Source organism: Rhinatrema bivittatum, chromosome 6 (assembly GCF_901001135.1).
Source record: "Rhinatrema bivittatum chromosome 6, aRhiBiv1.1, whole genome shotgun sequence".
NCBI lineage: Eukaryota > Metazoa > Chordata > Amphibia > Gymnophiona > Rhinatrematidae > Rhinatrema > Rhinatrema bivittatum.
This window is the reverse complement of record NC_042620.1, coordinates 241830523-241850987: the sequence shown is the minus strand read 5'-3', so window position 1 is coordinate 241850987 and position 20465 is coordinate 241830523. Positions and strand designations below refer to the sequence as shown.

The 20465-nt window shown below is 42.2% G+C and overlaps 1 protein-coding gene across 9 annotated transcripts in view; it reads right to left on the bottom strand.

Annotated features, from left to right (window-relative positions):
- The window catches only part of MBNL3 (muscleblind like splicing regulator 3), a 272637-nt gene that overhangs the window by 163443 nt on the left and 88729 nt on the right, over positions 1-20465 (bottom strand). For all 9 annotated transcript variants that reach the window (XR_003857482.1, XM_029606676.1, XM_029606678.1 and 6 more), the window contains exon 2: positions 8401-9373. Coding sequence is in view for 8 of the 9 variants with exons in the window: in XM_029606676.1 (XP_029462536.1) it covers positions 8401-8574 (174 nt within the window). In the remaining variant the exon portion in view is untranslated. The remainder of the gene's footprint in view (positions 1-8400; positions 9374-20465) is intronic.

Sequence of the window (20465 nt, the reverse complement as noted above, 5' to 3'; positions counted from 1 at the left end):
CACAACTATGAAGATCCCCACTTTCACAAACATACCATTGAAAACCTGTCAGTGAATGTCGTTCGTGCATAGTCTAATCTTAAGGGACCCTCATAGCTAATAGAAGAAGGCATTTCTGCAATCCCACAGCACATTAATATGTGCATCAGATGTAGTGAATGGATAATCATCAGTCACAAAGTCACAGCCCATTTTATTAAAGCATTTCTTCTCTTTTTGCACATACAATACAGAGCTCTGAAAATTCAAAGAATCATGAGATGAGGGACAAATGCTTGATGAGATCATGCTCCAGAGAGACATTTATATATGTTGAAAGTAACAAAAATTTGGGTTTTGCTTCCGATGGTTTTACATATCTCCAGGTACATGGGCTAAGATTTATTTTTTTTTTCCTCCCTTTTTCTTCCATCTCAACTGGAACCAATGCTGGGATCCTGGCAACATAAGCTTTCATTCACAACCTCCTGCCCCCCTGTTTTAATAGAGCCACCCTCCCCACAGTTCCTAGTCTGCTCATTGCATCAACCGTCCCGAGGTGTGGAGCCTCCCAGGCCCTATATCATGGGACATCAGTGGCTGCCCATGTCGATGGCCACAACTCCCTTCCCATCTCCAGCCAACTCAGGGTGGGGAAGATCTGCTACAGGAATCAATTCAGGTTACCCTCCCTTCATAGCAGCATACAACGCTGCAACTGAGCCACTGGACCAGCAGGGCTAAATATTTTGACATGATAAATTCCCTAGACAAAAGCACGATGGAGCTGAATCATGGCCGTTTTGAGATGTTTTGGATTTTTTGAAAAAAAGAAAGTCTACGTCTTTTGGTATTTTTACCTAGTAATTCTATGAATGTTTACATTGTAATGTCATTATATTTATATCTACAGTAAGACTGATAGATAGATGGGCCCCTTAAGATTAGATTATGCATGAACTGAAGGATTTTGAGTAGTATGTTTTTGGAAGTACAGAGTTTCAATTGTTTAGGCAATTTTGATTAACTTATGGAATATCATTTCCCTAATATTCGTGGGCCAGATCTGAACTTATCAGAGATGAAGTGTTATCTTCCTGCAGTGCTGAATCATCTATTGTATCCTCCTACATTTACCTGCCCTTTCTCAGGCTAAACATTAATGATGGCAAGAAGAATAACAACAGTAATAATCCCTCTGAAAGTCCATCAGAAATGTATAGTCCTCATTCTCCAAGTGAGCCACGGAAATGTGCAGGATGTATTGAATGTCCACGCAGAGTTCAGTGATCACTTATATTTACTCAATACGGCAACTCCGTGGTGTTATCATGAGCCATCTTGTATATAGGACGGGTCGCCCGTTGAGTAAATATAAAATTATCACTGAACTTTGAGTGGACATTCAATACATCCTGCACATTTCCTTGGTTCATTTGGATATTGTGTGCAGTTGTGCTCCTGTTGTGATTTTGGAATTTAGTCTTCATTCTCTGCATAAGTGAACAACTTCACTAGCCAGTGGGAAGCCGCCTGGCATAGAAATGTGCCATGGGAAAGTTTCCAAACAGGATTGATCATCAAGTGGTCAGAAAGGGGTTGCATGCATCCACCCATGAGACACATTAATGTACATTATTACGGAATAGCTCCCATGAAAATAAACTTTAAATGGGCTGCACGCATACACTTTGGGGTTTACACACATGGCCAGGGCCTTGCACACACCGTGCACATTTTACAAAGGGCCTGGCCATGCGCGTAAACCCCAGTACGCGCCAACGTGCTGGGCCTCTCCAAAGGGGCAGGCCGGGGGGGGGGGAGGGGGGCAGGGAGGGATGGGGGCAGGCCTGGAAAGTGCCATTTGTCGCTGTCCCGGGGAAGCGCGCGCTGGCAGCCGGCCGGTGCGTGGATATTGCTTCTGCTCCAGAGGAGCAGTAAGTACCAAAATAAAAAATTTGGGGATAGTTAGGTTAGGTTTAGGGGGCGGGGAGGACAGGGGAAGAGTGAGGAAAGTTAGGTAGAAGGGTAGGGAAGTTCCCTCCCAGTCCGCTCCTTAATTGGAGCGGACTGGGAGGGAACTGGGAAAAAGGCCGATCGCATCATCGTGCGTCACTGGAAAATTCCCCCCCCCCCCCCCCGTGGGTGCGAGTCGTGGGCCGCCCGCAGATGCGCATGCGTGTTATAAAATCAGCGCGTCCATGTGTGAGCGCCAGGAACCGCACGCAGGTCTTAAAAATCGACCCTAAAGTGCGCTGCAGTAAAAAAAAAAAAAAAAAATCTGTTGCTCCTCCTCCATCACAGGCTGATAAACAAACACCAAATTTTGTTCAGTTGGACTTGTGCTGGGATTAGCAATCCCGTAAATTTTTCAGTTGACTACAAGGTCTTTGGATGGAGGCTTTCGCTCACCCTGGAGATCAGCTGACCCCTTTCTCCTCTAGACAAATGTTTTCATTCGTTGTTGGGAACATTTTTTTTTTTTTTAAAGTAATGATACATCAACAATCACGTTATTAAAAGCATTTGTGGAACCTGGCATATCAAACAGGAATAAGAAAGCACTGTGCCCCCTCCCTACACTGTTTCTGAAGTACAGGGACACCACACATGTTGGATAGATATTAAAACCACTCTACTATTGCAGGCATTCTCCCCGTGCCATATCACAAAATACATATTATAAGCACTGCTTTTTATGAAACTGTTCTAAATATGAAATTCTTTGATGCTGTATAGAAAGACAGCACGCTGTGCAGGCTACCTGATGTGTGTACAACGTTGCTGCCTTTTGCCCATTGGCATGCAGAACAAATTTTACCAAATCATTGCAAGACATAGGCTGTGCACCACATATTAACTTGTACAAGGGGGAGATGGTGTGGGTGGTTTTGGGCAGCAAAACAGGAGATTGCACAAATGAAGTCTCCTTTGGGCCATAAAATGTAACAGACTACAGCAAAACAAAAATAGTATGGGGGAATTGGTTGTACTATGGGATCTCTGATTTGTGCTAAATTTTACTTCTGCTTCCAATTATCAATTAGTGCGCCACAGCACTTGACATCATGACTACCCTTTCATCAGTCAACGTTCAAGGACTGGTTTTAGATCCAAACAGGTCACACTCGTATTTCACGGAAAGGTAGCTTGTCATTGCATGCCATCAAAAAAGATGGATGCCTGGAATGCTCTCCCGGAGAAAGGAGTGGAGACAAAAACGGTAACAGAATTTTTAAAAAGTGTGGGATAAACACAGAGTATCCTTCGTGGCAAAAGGTTAATAATGAAGCACTAGATTAACCTGCATTGAGCAGCAGGTTCAGCCCAAAACAGGAGTAGTATGACTGCATTGTGCTTCCTAGAAGTCATGAGGCAAATTGCATAGATCAGTGGTTACAATCCTAAACAGTATTGATGTGATTCCATAGGATCCACAAGAACATTGAGCCAAGCTGCACAGAATGGTAGATACAACCCTCAAAGGCAGTGGAACAATTTTTGAGAAGTTGGGTGAGGGACAATGGCCAAGGGGGAGTGGATGTTGGGTCCCATATGGGAATATTTTACATGACCTATCCAAAGTAATGAAATAGCCACTGGACTGAATGAACGGGCCATTTTGGTCTTTATCTGCCATCGCTTACTATGGTACTAGTTGCACTCAAAGAAAGCACAACTCGGCCACGTTTAAGTCAAATGAGCCACATTTAAGTCAGATGAGCCAAAAAGGCACATGCAAGATCAGAACATGAGCCTTTCTGAATGCTAAATGAATCTGAATTCTTGACACTTAGAACATACCTAGTTTTCTTACGTTTCATCTCTGAGATCATTAGACGCACAACACCCCCCATCCTGCAAAGCACAAGCTGGGATCGGAAATTCCCTCCAGATCCAATGGTTTGTTTGGCATCCCAAAGCACTGCCACCAAGCTATTGGATTAGCCAAGAGTCTACACTATGATGGCATTGGCATGAGCATTGAGCAATTAGTGACTGCAACATGCCATCTTAATTAAGTTGGAAGAACTCAATATTGGCCTTTCTATTCCGTGTTATAGTTTTCTAAGACATTATCAAAGCTGTTTATGCATTTAATGGCAAGATCTTTGAGAGCTTTTGCAGTTGCTGAATTTGATAGTATATGTTTTTAATTAAATGCACATGTTGTGGCTACATTTATATATATATATTTGCCATATGGCATAGTATATTAATTGTATGTATTAGCAATCTCTAGTAAGCAGTCTTCGTGACCAAATCTACTTTCCTGTTCAAATGTTTCAATGCCATATTTAAAATAAAAACTGTGTCTGGAAGATTCTGTTAGCAGAATTATTGAGCAAAAGTGGTTCCGTAAAGCATCTAAAGATTGAACAAAATGTATTTTGGCACTGCACAGCATCAAATGAAATGTACATACTTCTTCACATGCCAGCTGCAAGTTATGAGCACAGCAAGTAAACGGGATTTGGCTCAGATAAACAATCATCATTCAGGTAATGGACGTTTGGATAAATGGGGCTGGATTGTCCTTGGTTGGAAGCACTTCCTGGTAGAAAAGCATAAACCTTTCAGAGAGCAAAAAGCAGCCAGATGCTAGCAAAGAACTTCTGACACCGAGCAGTGAGAAGAATGAACCTAGGCAATGCTTGGAATTACAGTGATTATTATTATTAAGACGCTCCAGACACACGGCAAAAACCAAAAGTGACAAATATTACAGCAAATGGAACTATGAAAGAATACAGAAAATAAAGATGAAATTACAGAGATGGATAGATACATCCTGATCTACAGGGGCAGCACTAAATTGGGGTATTTGGGGTCTTCTTCCTGCTGCTGGATCGCTGATCCAAAACCCCTTAAATCTCGTTGAAAGTAACGACCCTCGTTAGAGACCAAGGCGAGGCAGGGCCCAATTTCTCCCAAGGAACGGCATGAATCTGCATCCAGTCAGGCTGCAAGTTTTCCATACGCTCTTTGTTTTCACATAATAATTTATCAAGGAGATCACCAGGATCCATGCTTCCGAACGGAAATGATTTCAGAGAAAGCAACACACCCAGAGTTTGGAAAGATATTCCGGTTCCTTACTTTACTTAACCTAGAAATAGCATTGTTCCCGGCAGTACATTTCCTACAGGCCTACATTTCCATAAGGTGACCCCACTGCTCCCCCATCCCCCACACACTGAAGACCCTTATAGCTGTTATCTTGATGGCAATATAACTGAAAGAAAAAAAAGCCGGGAGGAAGGAGAGACATTCCAAACAAACTATGGGGCCGATGCAGTGAGTCTGTGCGGAAAATGGGCATTCAGTGTCGAGCGCTCGCTTCCCTAACGTCGCCCAGCCACCTCTCCTGGGCCCGCGATGAATATGTAAATGAGGGGTCACGCTACCAAGAGGCACCGGGCACAAATGTATGACCCTAGTGCCTCCTTGGCAGCAGCCGCCCAAGAGAGGTGGCTGCCAACGGGTTAGGAAAAAACGGACGCTCAATTTTACGAGCATCCATTCTCCTAACCTGTACAGAGCCACGGGTTAAGGTAATGAATGCTCATTAATTGAGCGTCCCTTTTCCTAACATGACCACCGGCACACTTAAAAATTTAAACCTTTTGGTTCCTCTGACTTAATATCGCCATGATATTAAGTTGGAGGAAGTACAGAAAAACAGTATTCTCTGCTTTTCTGTACACTTTTTGGGACTGCTTAGAAATTAACCCTTTTTGGGACTGCTCAGAAACTAACCCTTGCTCTGGGCAGGGGTTAACTCAGAAATTAACCCTGCACAGAGCAAGGGTTAATTTCTGAGTGTAAAAACATGCAGGCTGGGCATACATTTTTTTTTTTTTTGATCTGGGGCGAATAGCTAATAGCCTCATCGACACGCATTTGCATGTGATGAGCGCTGTTAGTTTCGCGGGGGGAGTTGGACTCACGTTTTGGACGCACTAATCCCCTCATAGAATAAGGGGCTGTGGATGCTCGTCCAACCACGGGTTAAACAGTGCGCTTGGCTGACCGCACCGTATCGTATCGGTCCCACTGTACGGCAGTCAGACAAATAGCAGGCAAAGAAGAAATGTAATAGATAAGACAAGGAAAATTGTTACTTATGTTGCACTCTGCTTTTTCTCGCATGCAAAGACCGTTTTTCTGGAGCAGGTATCAGAAGTGAGCAATTTTCTCATTTGCTGTGCATGTCTGACTAAATCTCGTCTGTGAATATTTAGCTAAACATTTCCAGTGAATGGAAAGCTGAGCAGGACACGCTGCGCTCAGAAAAGATCTTTCATGGAAATGGGGTCCCGTCCCCCCCCCCCCGCCACAAACACACACCTCTCTTGTTCTTCTAAAGGAACTGTTTGCCCGGCTCCTGGTCTCCGTTCCTGGAAGTGCCATCAGACCATCTGGGCCACAAGCAGACAGCGGGTATTTGCACCCAGGCTGGGCTAATGCACTTGGAGAAAGCACATTCCTCACTGCCCAAGATCTGCGGCAGAGAAGGCCGGAGCTACATTAGAGTGCAGAGCAGAAAGAAATCTGCCATAACCCCTGGGGATACAGAATGAAAGGGAAAGCTGCCAGAGGACCGTATGCACATGCAAACGTGTGATAAACAACAGGATATTCGTTGAATTATTTTCCATAAGGCAGATTTTTTTTTTTTTTTTTGCTATGGCGAAGCTTTAGGAGTATACTTGTTACTGAATTAAATGTGTTTCTCAGTGTATCACAGTCTGGCACTTTGCAGGTAACTAAACAGAGAATTCTTTTGCTTCACAGTCACCTCTGCCCCACACTGAGGTGTTACTTTGCATCTCTCACACACAGATACAATTTACTGTAGTCACTGTTAGGAAAGACGTTAACGTGACAAAAGGAAGTGAACAGATGAATGTCTGAGTTTCAAATATGTATGCTTTCACTGGCAGGGGCTAAAAAGCTCCACAGGTGGAAAAATTCAGGTTTTATTTTTTTTTTGTTTCTGCTAATCAGAAAGACTAGCAGTTTGCTAAATTCATGCTAGTATAGTTTTTATCAAACAGGTAAAGCATCATAAGAGATATATCAACCATAAACAGCTCTACTAGCTATTCCCAGAACCTACCGTATATGCACAGGCCCACATTGCACGAATGCGATGATTTAAGCAGGTTATTCCATGGGAAAGCATTTTATTTTGACTCATCTAGCAGTTTGAAATGGAACTGAGCCTCACAGCATGTCGCCGAAAAGTATCAACGCTAAGTGGCAAAATATCTCCTGTGCACCCTACTAAATAAGTACATTAAATATGTGGTAACCCATAAACCATTACCAAGTATGAGGGACAGTATCTCTCAGCATTAACTCAAGATGGTTCTGGACCAATCAACATGAACTTTAAATAACACACAAAGTCATCTTTACCTGTTACAACAGATTTGCTGTAAATGGTCTTAATTATGGAAGGTAAAAAAAACAAAAAAAAAACCCAGCAAAAAAACAGGGCTTTCAAACAAAAGCACAGGCCATGAGAATGTGATCTAAGCAATGTGCCCTTTCTATTTCTAGGAAGAGTTTGGTAATTTATTTTCTTTTAAAGAAAGGCCTACTAGAATTGCAAATGTAAAATGAGGGGGAAAACATGCCTTTGTTTGCTTTGTACACGGATATGCCTAAGCAGTGTGTTGCAAAGAATAACATTTTAACTTTTCATCGTCAGTTTGGTTTGTGCATTGTGCATGGCCACCTCTATTCCCTGATATTTTAAGTGCAAAAAGGCAAGCCATAAGGGCATGTGTGTCTCTAAATTCAAAGACCTCCTTCATAAACACAGCATCTCCAGGCCAAATGCAATTACTGCAATGTCTTTGGACGCCTGTGCCAATACCGGTATAACTTTAACTCAGAATGCATTTGGTGGCTATCCATGCTGATATAATATATTCTGAGCTTTGGACTGCCACTTCTCTTACACATTTCGTTTTAGTTGTTACACAGAAACTGACTTCATCATCATTCCAAGGCCTTAATCCATACCAGAGATTTTTAACACTAAGAGAAATATGTATGTTTAAAATATGAATTAAAATGTAAAAGTGCTTAAAAAATGAATTGAGTAGAGCAGAACTTATGGTCCTCCACACCCACTACCACCCGATCCTCAGAGCCATCACTCACCATGACTAATAGCTGGTCAGGGGATTTCCGGCCTTTCCCAATACATGAATCTAGTTGATCAATGCTATTCCAGAATGGCGACTTTTGCTCAAAAGCTAAATCCTACACATCATCTTTCCTGACCCAAACAAAATTAACCATTAATATATTTGACTTGTTCTGCTATTCAGTTGACTAAATGCATGGACAGAAAATAACAATTAATAAAGGAAAACCCAATGCAAAAATGAGATTTAATCTTACCTTCAGAGAGTCAAAGCAGGCAATAACTCGACCATTTTCCACATGGCAACTTCGTGATGGATGGGCAAACTTGCATTCCACATCAGGACGTGAACAAGTACCTCTCTGAAATTCTCTACACACTTCCAACGTCAGCCATTTTGTATCACGAACCAGGGAAACATTTACAGCCATATTAAAGAAAAAAATTATAATGCAAGCAATCACACCCTTGTTTTTCTTTTAAGGACAATATGACTGCTTTTTTTTTTTTTAAAAAGGGGTAAAAAAGTGACTTCAAGTTAAATGTGATGAAATAAGTAACTTGTTGCTTTGGTAAAATTTCTATTTCTCAGCACTTAAGGTTTTCATCAAAGTCAAACTGTGTCTGTTTAAAACAAGAACTAAACACAAAGCCAATCATAAAATAGAAATACTATCAGAATAACTGAAAATCAGATTTAGAGGCCTGCTCCGAAAAGTGCAATTGTAGAAGTTGAAATATAAGTGTTGTATTTTGTGCCACTGCTGAAGTTACTTGAAATATGCTGGCAGACTTTCAGAAGGATTCTGTGCTCTCGGGTAAATGGTTTCAATTATTCTTGCAAAAAAAAAAAAAAAAAGCATATGCAGCCACACTGTCAGTGCTACAATTTATGGAATGGTCTTGTTCTGCCAGAAAATTTAAAAAAAAAAAAAAATACTTTTTTCTCTCCTTTTATTTCTTACGTAGTAAAAATTAGGTTTCAAGAGTGTTAAAATGAGCAATGGATGCAGTATTTCGTAAAAAAAAAAAAAAAAAAGAAAAAAAAACTTTGTTACATACTTGGGGGGAAACTGGCAGAGCAAGCTGAGTGTAAAAGAAATAATATAGACAAGGTGCCGTTGGGGTATGAATGCCAAATTAAAAAAGAAAAAAAAAAAAAAAAGAGAGAGGCAGCCCTAGGCAGAAATCCAAGCAGCGGTGGCTTCAGAAAAGGCACTTTTCAGCAACCTGCAGGGAAAAGAGAAATAAGATCAGCTAAAGCAACGCAACCTTCCTTTTTTCTACTGCTTTCAGGAGCAACTGTATTAGTTTAAAACAGGAAACCTCTAGACAGCAACAGTGCGGCATAGTGCAGTCAGCCATTGTAGATGAAAAAGGGCATTTCCCACACCAAGCTGCGCATGGTAGGAGGAAGCAACCAATTAGATTTACTGTAGCAGGAAAGGTCTGGGCAGTTACCCAATAAAAGCGATTGTGTCATATTGATCTCGTCTGGCAGACATTCAATTTTGTGCCCACAGTACAGGAAAAAAAATGCCTTAGGCTGATGTGACAGTCCCTGCTGCATTTGTGATATAATCTCTGTATTTTTTTTTTCCGTGGACTCGGGTAGTTTCCTTTTTAAAGGCTTCTGTCTGGATTGGATTCAGCGCTGGACATGCACCTACTGTTGAAACATTTACAGCATGTGTGTGTGTGTGTGTGTGTTTGTGAGACGGAGGGGTGCAGGTGTACATGTGGAGGGTTATGGGGAGTATATGTTTATGGAGGGTATATATGGATGTGGGTGTATATGCGAGTGTGCATGAGTGTGTGGGATATGAGTGTCTGGCGATGGGGTTGTGAGTTGTGCATGTATAGATGTGCGAATGTGGATAAAGGTGGTATATGAGTGAATGGGTGTAGATGTATGTACGGATGGGTGGGTATGGGTGTGTGTATGGATGGATGTGTGTGTGTATGGAGGGGGTTGATATTCATATATGTGTGTGTGGAGGTGTAAGTGTGTATGAGTAGAAGTATGCATGTGGATATAGGGTGTATGTGAATGGCTGGGTGGGTATGTGACTGTGTGCATATAGATGGAAGGGTGTGCATGTATGTAAGTATATTTCGGTGTGTGCAGAGGTTCTTCTTCTTTGTATACACTCACTATATGCCAACTTCTTGGTACAGTGTGACAGCTGCAGAACAGCGTGGAGCAGAGTGGTGTGCAATAACAGTACAGAGATTGCCAGAAATGGGGAAGCAAAAAAAGCATTTTTCATCTGGCCAATTATTAATAGATATTTTTGTTAAAAAAAAACAAACAAAAAACAGTCTTTGTGTTTCATAGATCAAACATTGTCTTATCTTTTTAAACTTTGAAGATTTGAAGCAGGAAGTGCTTACTAGCAGTATAGCTATAAAATAACTACTTTGTATCTTCAAAGTATCTTATTTAACCCTAGGTTAACCGATACTACACGGTAGATTTTATAAGGTGCGTTCATGCGTCCATGTGCACCTGCTTCCTGATGCACGCACATGGACACACAGATTTTATAACATGTGCGCACCGGCATGCGCGTGTTATAAAAACCCTTGTGCCGTGCGCATGAGTCAGATTAAACAATCTGTGCGCACGTAAACGGGCAGCGTGCGCAAGGGGGATTTTAGTAATTTATGCACGGTGACGCAATGGGGCCTTCCCCGTTCCCTACCCCCCTACCTAACCTCCCTCTTCCCCTCTCCTCTCCACCCCCTAAACCCTTCGTTAAAACTTACAATTTTTTGGTTTTCTTACTTACTGGCCGCTGTCCCAGCCAGCCTCCGTCCTGCCCAGCCCCGCACCTCCCCATCCAGACCTTGCCTCCTGGACCATCCCTTTTTCAAGGCCCGACACTTACACGCATGGCCCTGCCCTTTTGAAAATGCGTGCGGCGCGGGCATGGCCATAAGCTTCTGATATGGGTCTAAAATAAAGATATACAGGGGGCAATTTTTATAAATGGTGCAGATTTGCAAAATCTATGGATATTTTTTTACCTGTGGTCTTCACAGTTTTTCAAAGTAAAAGTAGGCAGGTACTTCAGCTTTGAAAATAGCTCATGGAAAAAGTATCTGGAAAGATTTGCACCTGCATTTTCTGTGGGCATCTGCTTTTTTCCTGCCAATACTACGGTACATGTATAGTTTTAAGAACATAAGAACATGCCATACTGGGTCAGACCAAGGGTCCATTAAGCCCAGCATCCTGTTTCCAACAGTGGCCAATCCAGGCCATAAGAACCTGGCAAGCACCCAAAAACTAAGTCTATTCCATGTTACAGTTGCTAGTAATAGTAGTGGCTATTTTCTAAGTCAAATCAGTTAATAGCAGGTAATGGACTTCTCCTCCAAGAACTTATCCAATCCTTTTTTAAACACAGCTATACTAACTGCACTAACCACATCCTCTGGCAACAAATTCCAGAGTTTAATTGTGCGTTGAGTGAAAAAGAACTTTCTCCGATTAGTTTTAAATGTGCCACACGCTAAATTCATGGAGTGCCCCCTAGTCTTTCTATTATCTGAAAGAGTAAATAACCGATTCACATCTACCCATTCTAGACCTCTCATGATTTTAAACACCTCTATCATATCCCCCCTCAGCCGTCTCTTCTCCAAGCTGAAAAGTCCTAACCTCTTTAGTCTTTCCTCATAGGGGAGCTGTTCCATTCCCCTTATCATTTTGGTAGCCCTTCTCTGTACCTTCTCCATCGCAATTATATCTTTTTTGAGATTCGGCGACAAGAATTATACACAGTATTCAAGGTGCGGTCTCACCATGGAGCGATACAGAGACATTATGACATTTTCCATTTTATTCACCATTCCCTTTCTAATAATTCCCAACATTCTGTTTGCTTTTTTGACTGCCGCAGCACACTGAACCGACGATATCAATATTTATCCACAATGATGCCTAGATCTCTTTCTTGGGTTGTAGCACCTAATATGGAACCTAACATTGTGTAATTATAGCATGGGTTATGTTTCCCTATATGTATCACCTTGCACTTATCCACATTAAATTTCATCTGCCATTTTGATGCCCAATTTTCCAGCCTCACAAGGTCTTCCTGCAATTTATCACAATCTGCTTGTGATTTAACTACTCTGAACAATTTTGTATCATCTGCAAATTTGATTATCTCACTCGTCGTATTTCTTTCCAGATCATTTATAAATGTACTGAAAAGTAAGGGTCTCAATACAGATCCCTGAGGCACTCCACTGCCCACTCCCTTCCACTGAGAAAATTGTTCATTTAATCCTACTCTCTGTTTCCTGTCTTTTAGCCATTATAATCCACGAAAGGACATCGCCACCTATCCCATGACTTTTTACTTTTCCTAGAAGCCTCTCATGAAGAACTTTGTCAAATGCCTTCTGAAAATCCAAGTATACTACATCTACCAGTTCACCTTTATCCACATGTTTATTAACTCCTTCAAAAAAGTGAAGCAGATTTGTGAGGCAAGACTTGCCTTGGGTAAAGCCATGCTGACTTTGTTCCATTAAACCATGTCTTTCTATATGTTCTGTGATTTTGATGTTTAGAACACTTTCCACTATTTTTCCTGGCACTGAAGTCAGGCTAACTGGTCTGTAGTTTCCTGGATCGCCCCTGGAGCCCTTTTTAAATATTGGGGTTACATTAGCTATCCTCCAGTCTTCAGATACAATGGATGATTTTAATGATAGGTTACAATTTTTTACTAATAGGTTTGAAATTTCATTTTTGAGTTCCTTCAGAACTCTGGGGTACCATCCGGTCCACGTGATTTACTACTCTTCAGTTTGTCAATCAGGCCTACCACATCTTCTAGGTTCACCTTGATTTGGTTCAGTCCATCTGAATCATTACCCATGAAAACCTTCTCCAGTACTGGTACCTCCCCAACATCCTCTTCAGTAAACACCGAAGCAAAGAAATCATTTAATCTTTCCACGATGGCCTTATCTTCTCTAAGTGCCCCTTTAACTCCTTGATCATTTAACGGTCCAACTGACTCCCTCACAGGCTTTCTGCTTCGGATATATTTAAAAAACTTTTTACTGTGAGTTTTTGCCTCTACGGCCAACTTCTTTTCAAATTCTCTCTTAGCCTGTCTTATCAATGTCTTACATTTAACTTGCCAATGTTTATGCACTATTTTCTTCTGTTGGATCCTTCTTCCAATTTTTGAATGAAGAGTTTTGGATAAAATAGCTTATTTCACCTCCCATTTTAACCATGCCGGTAATCGTTTTGCCTTCTTTCCAACTTTCTTAATGTATGGAATACATCTGGACTGTGCTTCTAGGATGATATTTTTTAACAATGACCACGCCTCTTGCACACTTTTTACTTTTGTAGCTGCTCCTTTCAGTTTTTTTCTAACAATTTTTCTCATTTTATCAAAGTTTCCCTTTTGAAAGTTTAGCATGAGAGCCGTGGATTTGCTTACTGTCCCCCTTCCAGTCATTAATTCAAATTTGATCATATTATGATCACTATTGCCAAGTGGCCCCACCAACGTTACCTCTCTCACCAAGTTCTGTGCTCCACTGAGAATTAGATCTAAAATTGCTCCCTCTGTTGTCTGTTCCTGAACCAATTGCTCCATAATGCTATCATTTATTCCATCTAGGAACTTTATCTCTCTAGCGTATCCCGATGATACATTTACCCAGTCAATATTGGGGTAATTGAAGTCTCCCATTATTACCACTACCCTGGAGGTTCTGGATTTAAGCTTTCTACCTAAGAGCCTAAATTTGGCTTCCAGAACCTCCCTCCCACATTTTCCTATGTTTTGAAAATCTTAATCCTGCTCTGGGAACAACTACTGCGTGGGTACAAGTAAAGTGCCTCCAAACTCTCTCCTGAAGATGGATTTGCATACCCAATGCTTGCAAATCTCTCTCATGCATATTCATTATGGAAATCCTGAAAATGTGACTGGTTAGGCGCGCCTCCAGGATAAGGTGAGGAAACGCTGTTCTGCCTGACTATAGGGTGGGCAATATTCAAAGAGCCCATTTTCACTGGTAAAATGATGTTTTACTTGTGGAAATGACCTTGAAAATTGCCTTCAAAATGAGTTCAAGATCCATGAGAAAATTAATTCAAGTCTATTTGCTATAAATAAATCAACTTCGGTTTGCAGAAGTCACACACACACACTTATCACAGTTATGTCTATAAGGTGCCACCAGCAGCTTTGTCATTTTCTGCTGTTAGAGACTAACATGGCTGCCCCTCTGGAAGTTTTAATCAGAAGGAAGAATTTGAGAAGCTTGCATAAAATAAGCGCGAGGTGCAGGCTGACTTATTAACAAGGGTTAGAAAAGTATGCTTGTAGAAAAAAAAAAATCCAGGTTGCTACTTAATGTTTATATATTGGCCTCTAATGTGTTATCTGCATTGACACAGCAGCTGCTCGCAATCTGATTTTCCCCTATGTGCTCTGCCAAATGTTACAGCAGCTCTTTCACACTGAAATTAACCAAAGGCGATTGTATAAAGAAATGAAAGGGACATTAGGTTTCAGGAGGCCTTTCGTTTTTGCACACCAGGAAAGTTCCCGATCACACCTCTTGAATTTTCCGTCCTTCTTCCAGACTGTATCCCACACGTGTTGAGGGATGAAGTTAGTTGTCTCTGGTGTGCACTTCTAGTGCACAGGGAGGGCAATTTTTATAACAGCCCGCACAGGGCCAAAGTCCGCACGTAGAAAGTACTCGTGGACTTCATCCTGAATTTTCAAAGCAGACTAACGCACGTAAATCTGCTTTGAAAATCTGCAGGTGTCCCTTCCCCCCGGGAACGCCACTGTCAAGTACACATAAAACTACTTGCAAAATTGCTTCCACGTGCCTCCCAGAGTTATTTTCAAACATCCTTTTTACTTGCATAAATGCTTTTTAAAATTTCTACCAAAAGTTATACAAAGCAATTTAAAGCCTATTAACCTTCCATCAGTGATACTTAAAAGCATCGGTTCACTATGGTCGAATTATCAAATGATATTTTATACTGAGAGTTAAGCAAATATTTTTGAGGTGACCATCATGAACAGTATGTGCCACCCATTAGATACTACAGATGTGCCTTGCCACGTTACATTCTGAATGGATGAAACCACGAAGAACCACGCAGGTAAACGAAAGGAACACGAGTGGAAAAGAAAAGCATGCTATAGCACGTCAGTGGGATGGTCTTCCAGTGTTAGGCTAGAGCTCGTTTCCAACCAACTGAATAAGGGAGCTGGGAATTTTCTGTTTTAATCTCCAGCTATTTCTATTACCTGCAGTCAGTGCGTCTCTCTCCCCCACCCCTACTCCTCCCAGCCCAGAAAAGTATTTCCATCAAAAGCTGAGCAAGCTGGGTGGAGCTCCTAAAACGAGCTAGCACAGGATGAAGCATGGGTGGGGGTTGAGTTCTTCTGGCAAACGTACCCATGACATTGGAATTACAACATTAATTGTGAGCCACATCAAATTTGAAGGTGATCTGTTCAAGAGGAAACAAGACTCTGTTACATTTCTTTTTTAAAAAGTGAACAAAAAAAAAACCTATCACACTCTACTCTTTATTTCCTGGGCATCATTTCTAAAATGCACATAGCAAGTAAATATGCATTGTATTACTTAAAAGTGGCACTGTTAAGTCATTTTTTTAAAAAATTGTTTTAAGCAATTCCCCTGAAGTTCTGATTGTCTGGGGCAGACAGGCTAGCAAGAGAGAGTCACAGATGATCTCATACTCCCTGGACATTTATTTATTCATTTATCTATCTATTTTTTTTTTCAAACTCTTTATTTAACACTGGCACACAAAAAGAAAATCAGAAAATAAGATACAAACATAGTGTTTTGTTTGGCAACTGGGAGGTACCCTTGAACAAGTTATCCCAATATAAAGGAGTCAGTAACAGGTACCCCAGTCACTAAGCTCCTCCACCCCCAGCTGCTTTGTCCCATTTCCAGTAGGGATCCCAAACCTTATTCTACTTAGTCTCATCTCCCCTCAATGAAAATATAATACTTTCCATAACAGCAATACCTGCAACACAACTCTCCCAGAACACCAGTAAAGGGGTCGTTTTCCAGTAAAACTCAATTGTCAGGCGAGCAGCATGCAGTAAGTGTATAACCAATTGTTTTGTATGTCTGTGCAAAGCCAGAGTCCCCCAAATACCCTTATTTGATTATTCGCCGTATTGGAATATCCATCATAGTGAGATACATTAAAACATTAACCCCTATTGGCTATGTTATCACTAAGGGCATCACTCACCATATAAACTAATCAAATCACATGCCATGGAGGGTAATTTGTGTTCTCGTTTAGGACATGGATGTCCTCTGGAGGTCCAGGGAATTGCAGGGGAAGGCCTTATAATAATAATTAAGCAGTGCATTTTTAATGAAGGAACATAAGATCGTAAGATGTGCCATGCTGGGTCAGGCCAAAAAGTCCATGGAACCCGGCACCCTGACTCCAACAGTGACCAACCCAGGTCACCAGAAAGTACCCAGCAAACTCCAAAGAATAGATCCAATTCCTTATCGCTCACTCCCAGGAATAGGCAGTGGGCTTCCCCATGTCCATTGTTTATCCACTTATCCTCCAAGAACTTGCCAACCCCTTTCTAAACTCAGCTATGCTAGTTGTCTTGTCCTCATCCTCCTACAACAAAGTCCACTGCTTAATTGTGCATTGAAAAAAATATATATATTTCTTTCATTTGTTTTACATCTGCTATCTGCTAGTTTTATGGCGTGTCCTCTGGTCCTACTATTATTTGAAAGGTTAAATAAGTGTTTACCTGTTGCACCCCACTCATGATTTTATATACCACTATCATATCCCCCTTCTCCACACCAAAGAGCCCTAGCCTGTTTAGCCTTTCTTCATAAGACAACAATTTCAACCTCTTTATCATTCTTGTTTTCCTTCTCTGTACCTTTTCTAGTTCCACTCTATCATTCAACCAGAAGAGCACGCAATATTCAGACTGCAGTTGCATCATATGTCTGTACGGAGGCATTATGATTGTCATGGTTTTATTCTCAATTCCTTTCCATATAATTCCTAACATTCTGTTTGCTTTTTTGACTGTACGCGGACCTGAAGATGTCAACGCATTGCTCACAGTGGCATCAAGGACCCTTTTCCTGGATGATTACTCCTAGTACGGAACTAAGGACTGAGTACTTACACTTTTGCATTATTTCTCCCTAAGTGCATTGCTTTGTACGTGACTGCAGTAAATTCCATCTGCCATTTACTTGCCCAGTTCCCTAGTCTTGCAAGGTCAAGAATATTTCCATGTTATCTGTAAATTTCATCACTTCACTCATTGCTCCCTTTTCCAAATTGTTATTGAATAAGTTAAAAGTACTGGTCACAGTACAAAACCCTAGGACATTCCATGATTTACTTTCTGCATTGAGAAAACTGACCGTTCGGTCCTCTGTTTTCTGTCTTTTAATTAGTTACCAATCCACAGAAAGACATTGCTTCCTATCCCATGACTTTTTAGTTATTTTGAGGAGTTTCTCATCAGGGACTTTATCAAACACATTCTGAAAATGCAAATACTCTGTTGATTGGTTCATCTTTATTCATATGTTTAATTTATTCACATCTTCAAAAAATTCTGATAGGTTAGTAAGAAACAATCCCCCTTTGCTAAGTCCATGCAGGATCTTTCCCATTAAGCCATGTTTTTCTATATGACCAATAATTTTGTTCTTATCAATAGCTCCCACCAATTTATCCAGCCCATTTTGGAAACTATTACATTTGCTACCCTCCAGTCTTCAGGAACAGAGGAAGATTTGAATGATTGGTGACAGATTACCAGTTGCAGGGCTGCAATTTCATGTTTGAGTTCCTTTAGGGTGAATAACTATCAAGGTCCCAGTGATTTAGCAATATTTAGTTTATCAGTTTGCTCTACAACCTTTTCCAGATTCACACCGATTTGAATCAGTTCCTCTAAATCATCACCTACAAAGAATGGTTCAGGCAATACTTATTTTCCCCCAAGAAAGAATTAATTTAGTTTTTCTGCTATGGCCTTCCTTCCCTGAGCACCACTTTCACTTCCCCCACACCCAGGTTGTCTATGGGTCCACCTGACTCCCTCACAGGTTACTAATTTTTAACATACTTGGGGAAAAGATTTTATTAGCTTTTGCCCTTTTAGCAAGTCTCTCTTCAAATTCTTTCTTGGTCTTCTTTATCAATGTTGTACAGCTAATTTGGCAATGCTTGCGTGTCTTCCCATTTTCCTCATTGGTTCTTGCTTTCCAGTTTTACTAAGATGCCATTTTGACTTTGATAGCTTCTTTCATAGCACCATTTAGCCACGTGAGGAGGTGCTTGCTCTTCTTTTGACCTTTCTTTTTTTTATATTTATTGAGTTTTATATCATCATCATCATCATTGATACAAGACAGGAAAATCATATTACAAATGTATCAAATGTCTTTTAAAGAAATATATATCCATGAGGAAACCCACATAATTTGGAGGACAATTTATACCAAATAGAAATAAAAAAACATTATACAAGCCATGTAATCATGAAAGAAGAGCAAGCACTGTTTGCCAAAAAATAAAGCAAGCCCAAAACATATGAGATTAAAAATACTTTTATTGGAAGGTATTTATATACAGAAAACACTTAAAAATACTTTTGTGAGTGTAATGGAGGAAATACAGTGGCTTGCAACAGTATTTAACCCTCTAATGTCCATCAGATTTTTGTGGATTACATGACATTACACAGATTGCTCCAGACAGTATGTGCTAAAAGTAAACTTTTAAACTCACAATTCATTATTCAGTAATGACTTCTATCTAGCCATCCTCCCATGCAGGCCAGTTGTATGGTTCACTGGTGCACCACCACTCCAGTCTCAGCCACTGAACTCTGTAGCTCCTTCAAAGTGAAAAATAAAAGCAATAGCCCCCACACATTCATCCCCCCTCAAGCACATGTCTGGCCCCCACACACTCATTCCCCTCCCCACCCCCTCCAAGCACATGACTGGCCCCCTCACACTCATTCCCCCTCTGCACCCCCTCCAAGCACATGACTGGCCCCCTCACACTCATTCCCCCTCCGCACCCCCTCAAGCACATTTCTGGCCCCTTACACTCATTCCCCCTCCCCACCCCCTCCAAGCACATGACTGGCTCACTCACACTCATTCCCCTCCTCACCCCCTCAAGCACATGTCTGGCCCCTCACACTCATTCCCCCTCCTCACTCCCTCCAAGCAGATGACTGGCCCCCTCACACTCATTCCCCTCCTCACCCCCTCAAGCACATGTCTGGCCCCTTACACTCATTCCCCCTCCCCACCCCCTCCAAGCACATGACTGGCTCACTCACACTCATTCCCCTCCTCACCCCCTCAAGCACATGACTGGCCCACTCACACTCATTCCCCCTCCCCACCCCCTCAAGCACATGACTGGCTCCCTCACACTCATTCCCCCTCCCCACCCCCTCAAGCACATGACTGGCTCCCTCACACTCATTCCCCCTCCTCACTCCCTCCAAGCACATGACTGGCTCCCTCACACTCATTCCCCCTCCCCACCCCCTCCAATCACATGACTGGCCCCTCACACTCATTCCCCCTCCCCACCCCCTCCAAGCACATTACTTGCTCCCTCACACTCATTCCCCCTCCCCACCCCCTCCAAGCACATGACTGGCCCCCTCACACTCATTACCCCTCCCCTCCCCCTCCAAGCACATGACTGGCTCCCTCACACTCATTGCCCCTGCCCACCCTCTCCAAGCACATGACTGGCCCCCTTACACTCATGCCCCTCCCCACCCCCTCCAAGCACATGACTGGTCCCTCACACTCATTCCTCCTCCCCTCCCCACCCCACCCCAAGTACATGTCTGGCCCCCTCAAACTCATTCCCCCTCCTCACTCCCTCCAAGCACATGACTGGCCCCCTCACACTCATTACCCCTCCTCACTCCCTCCAAGCACATGACTAGCCCCCTCACACTCATTCCCCTCCCCCCCCCCCTCCAAGCACATGACTAGCCCCCTCACACTCATTCCCCTCCCCACCCCCTCCAAGCACATGACTGGCTCCCTCACACTCATTCCCCTCCCCACCCCCTCCAAGCACATGACTGGCTCCCTCACACTCATTCCCCCTCCCCACCCCCTCCAAGCACATGACTAGCCCCCTCACACTCATTCCCCTCCCCACCCCCTCCAAGCATATGACTGGCTCCCTCACACTCATTCCCCCTCCCCACCC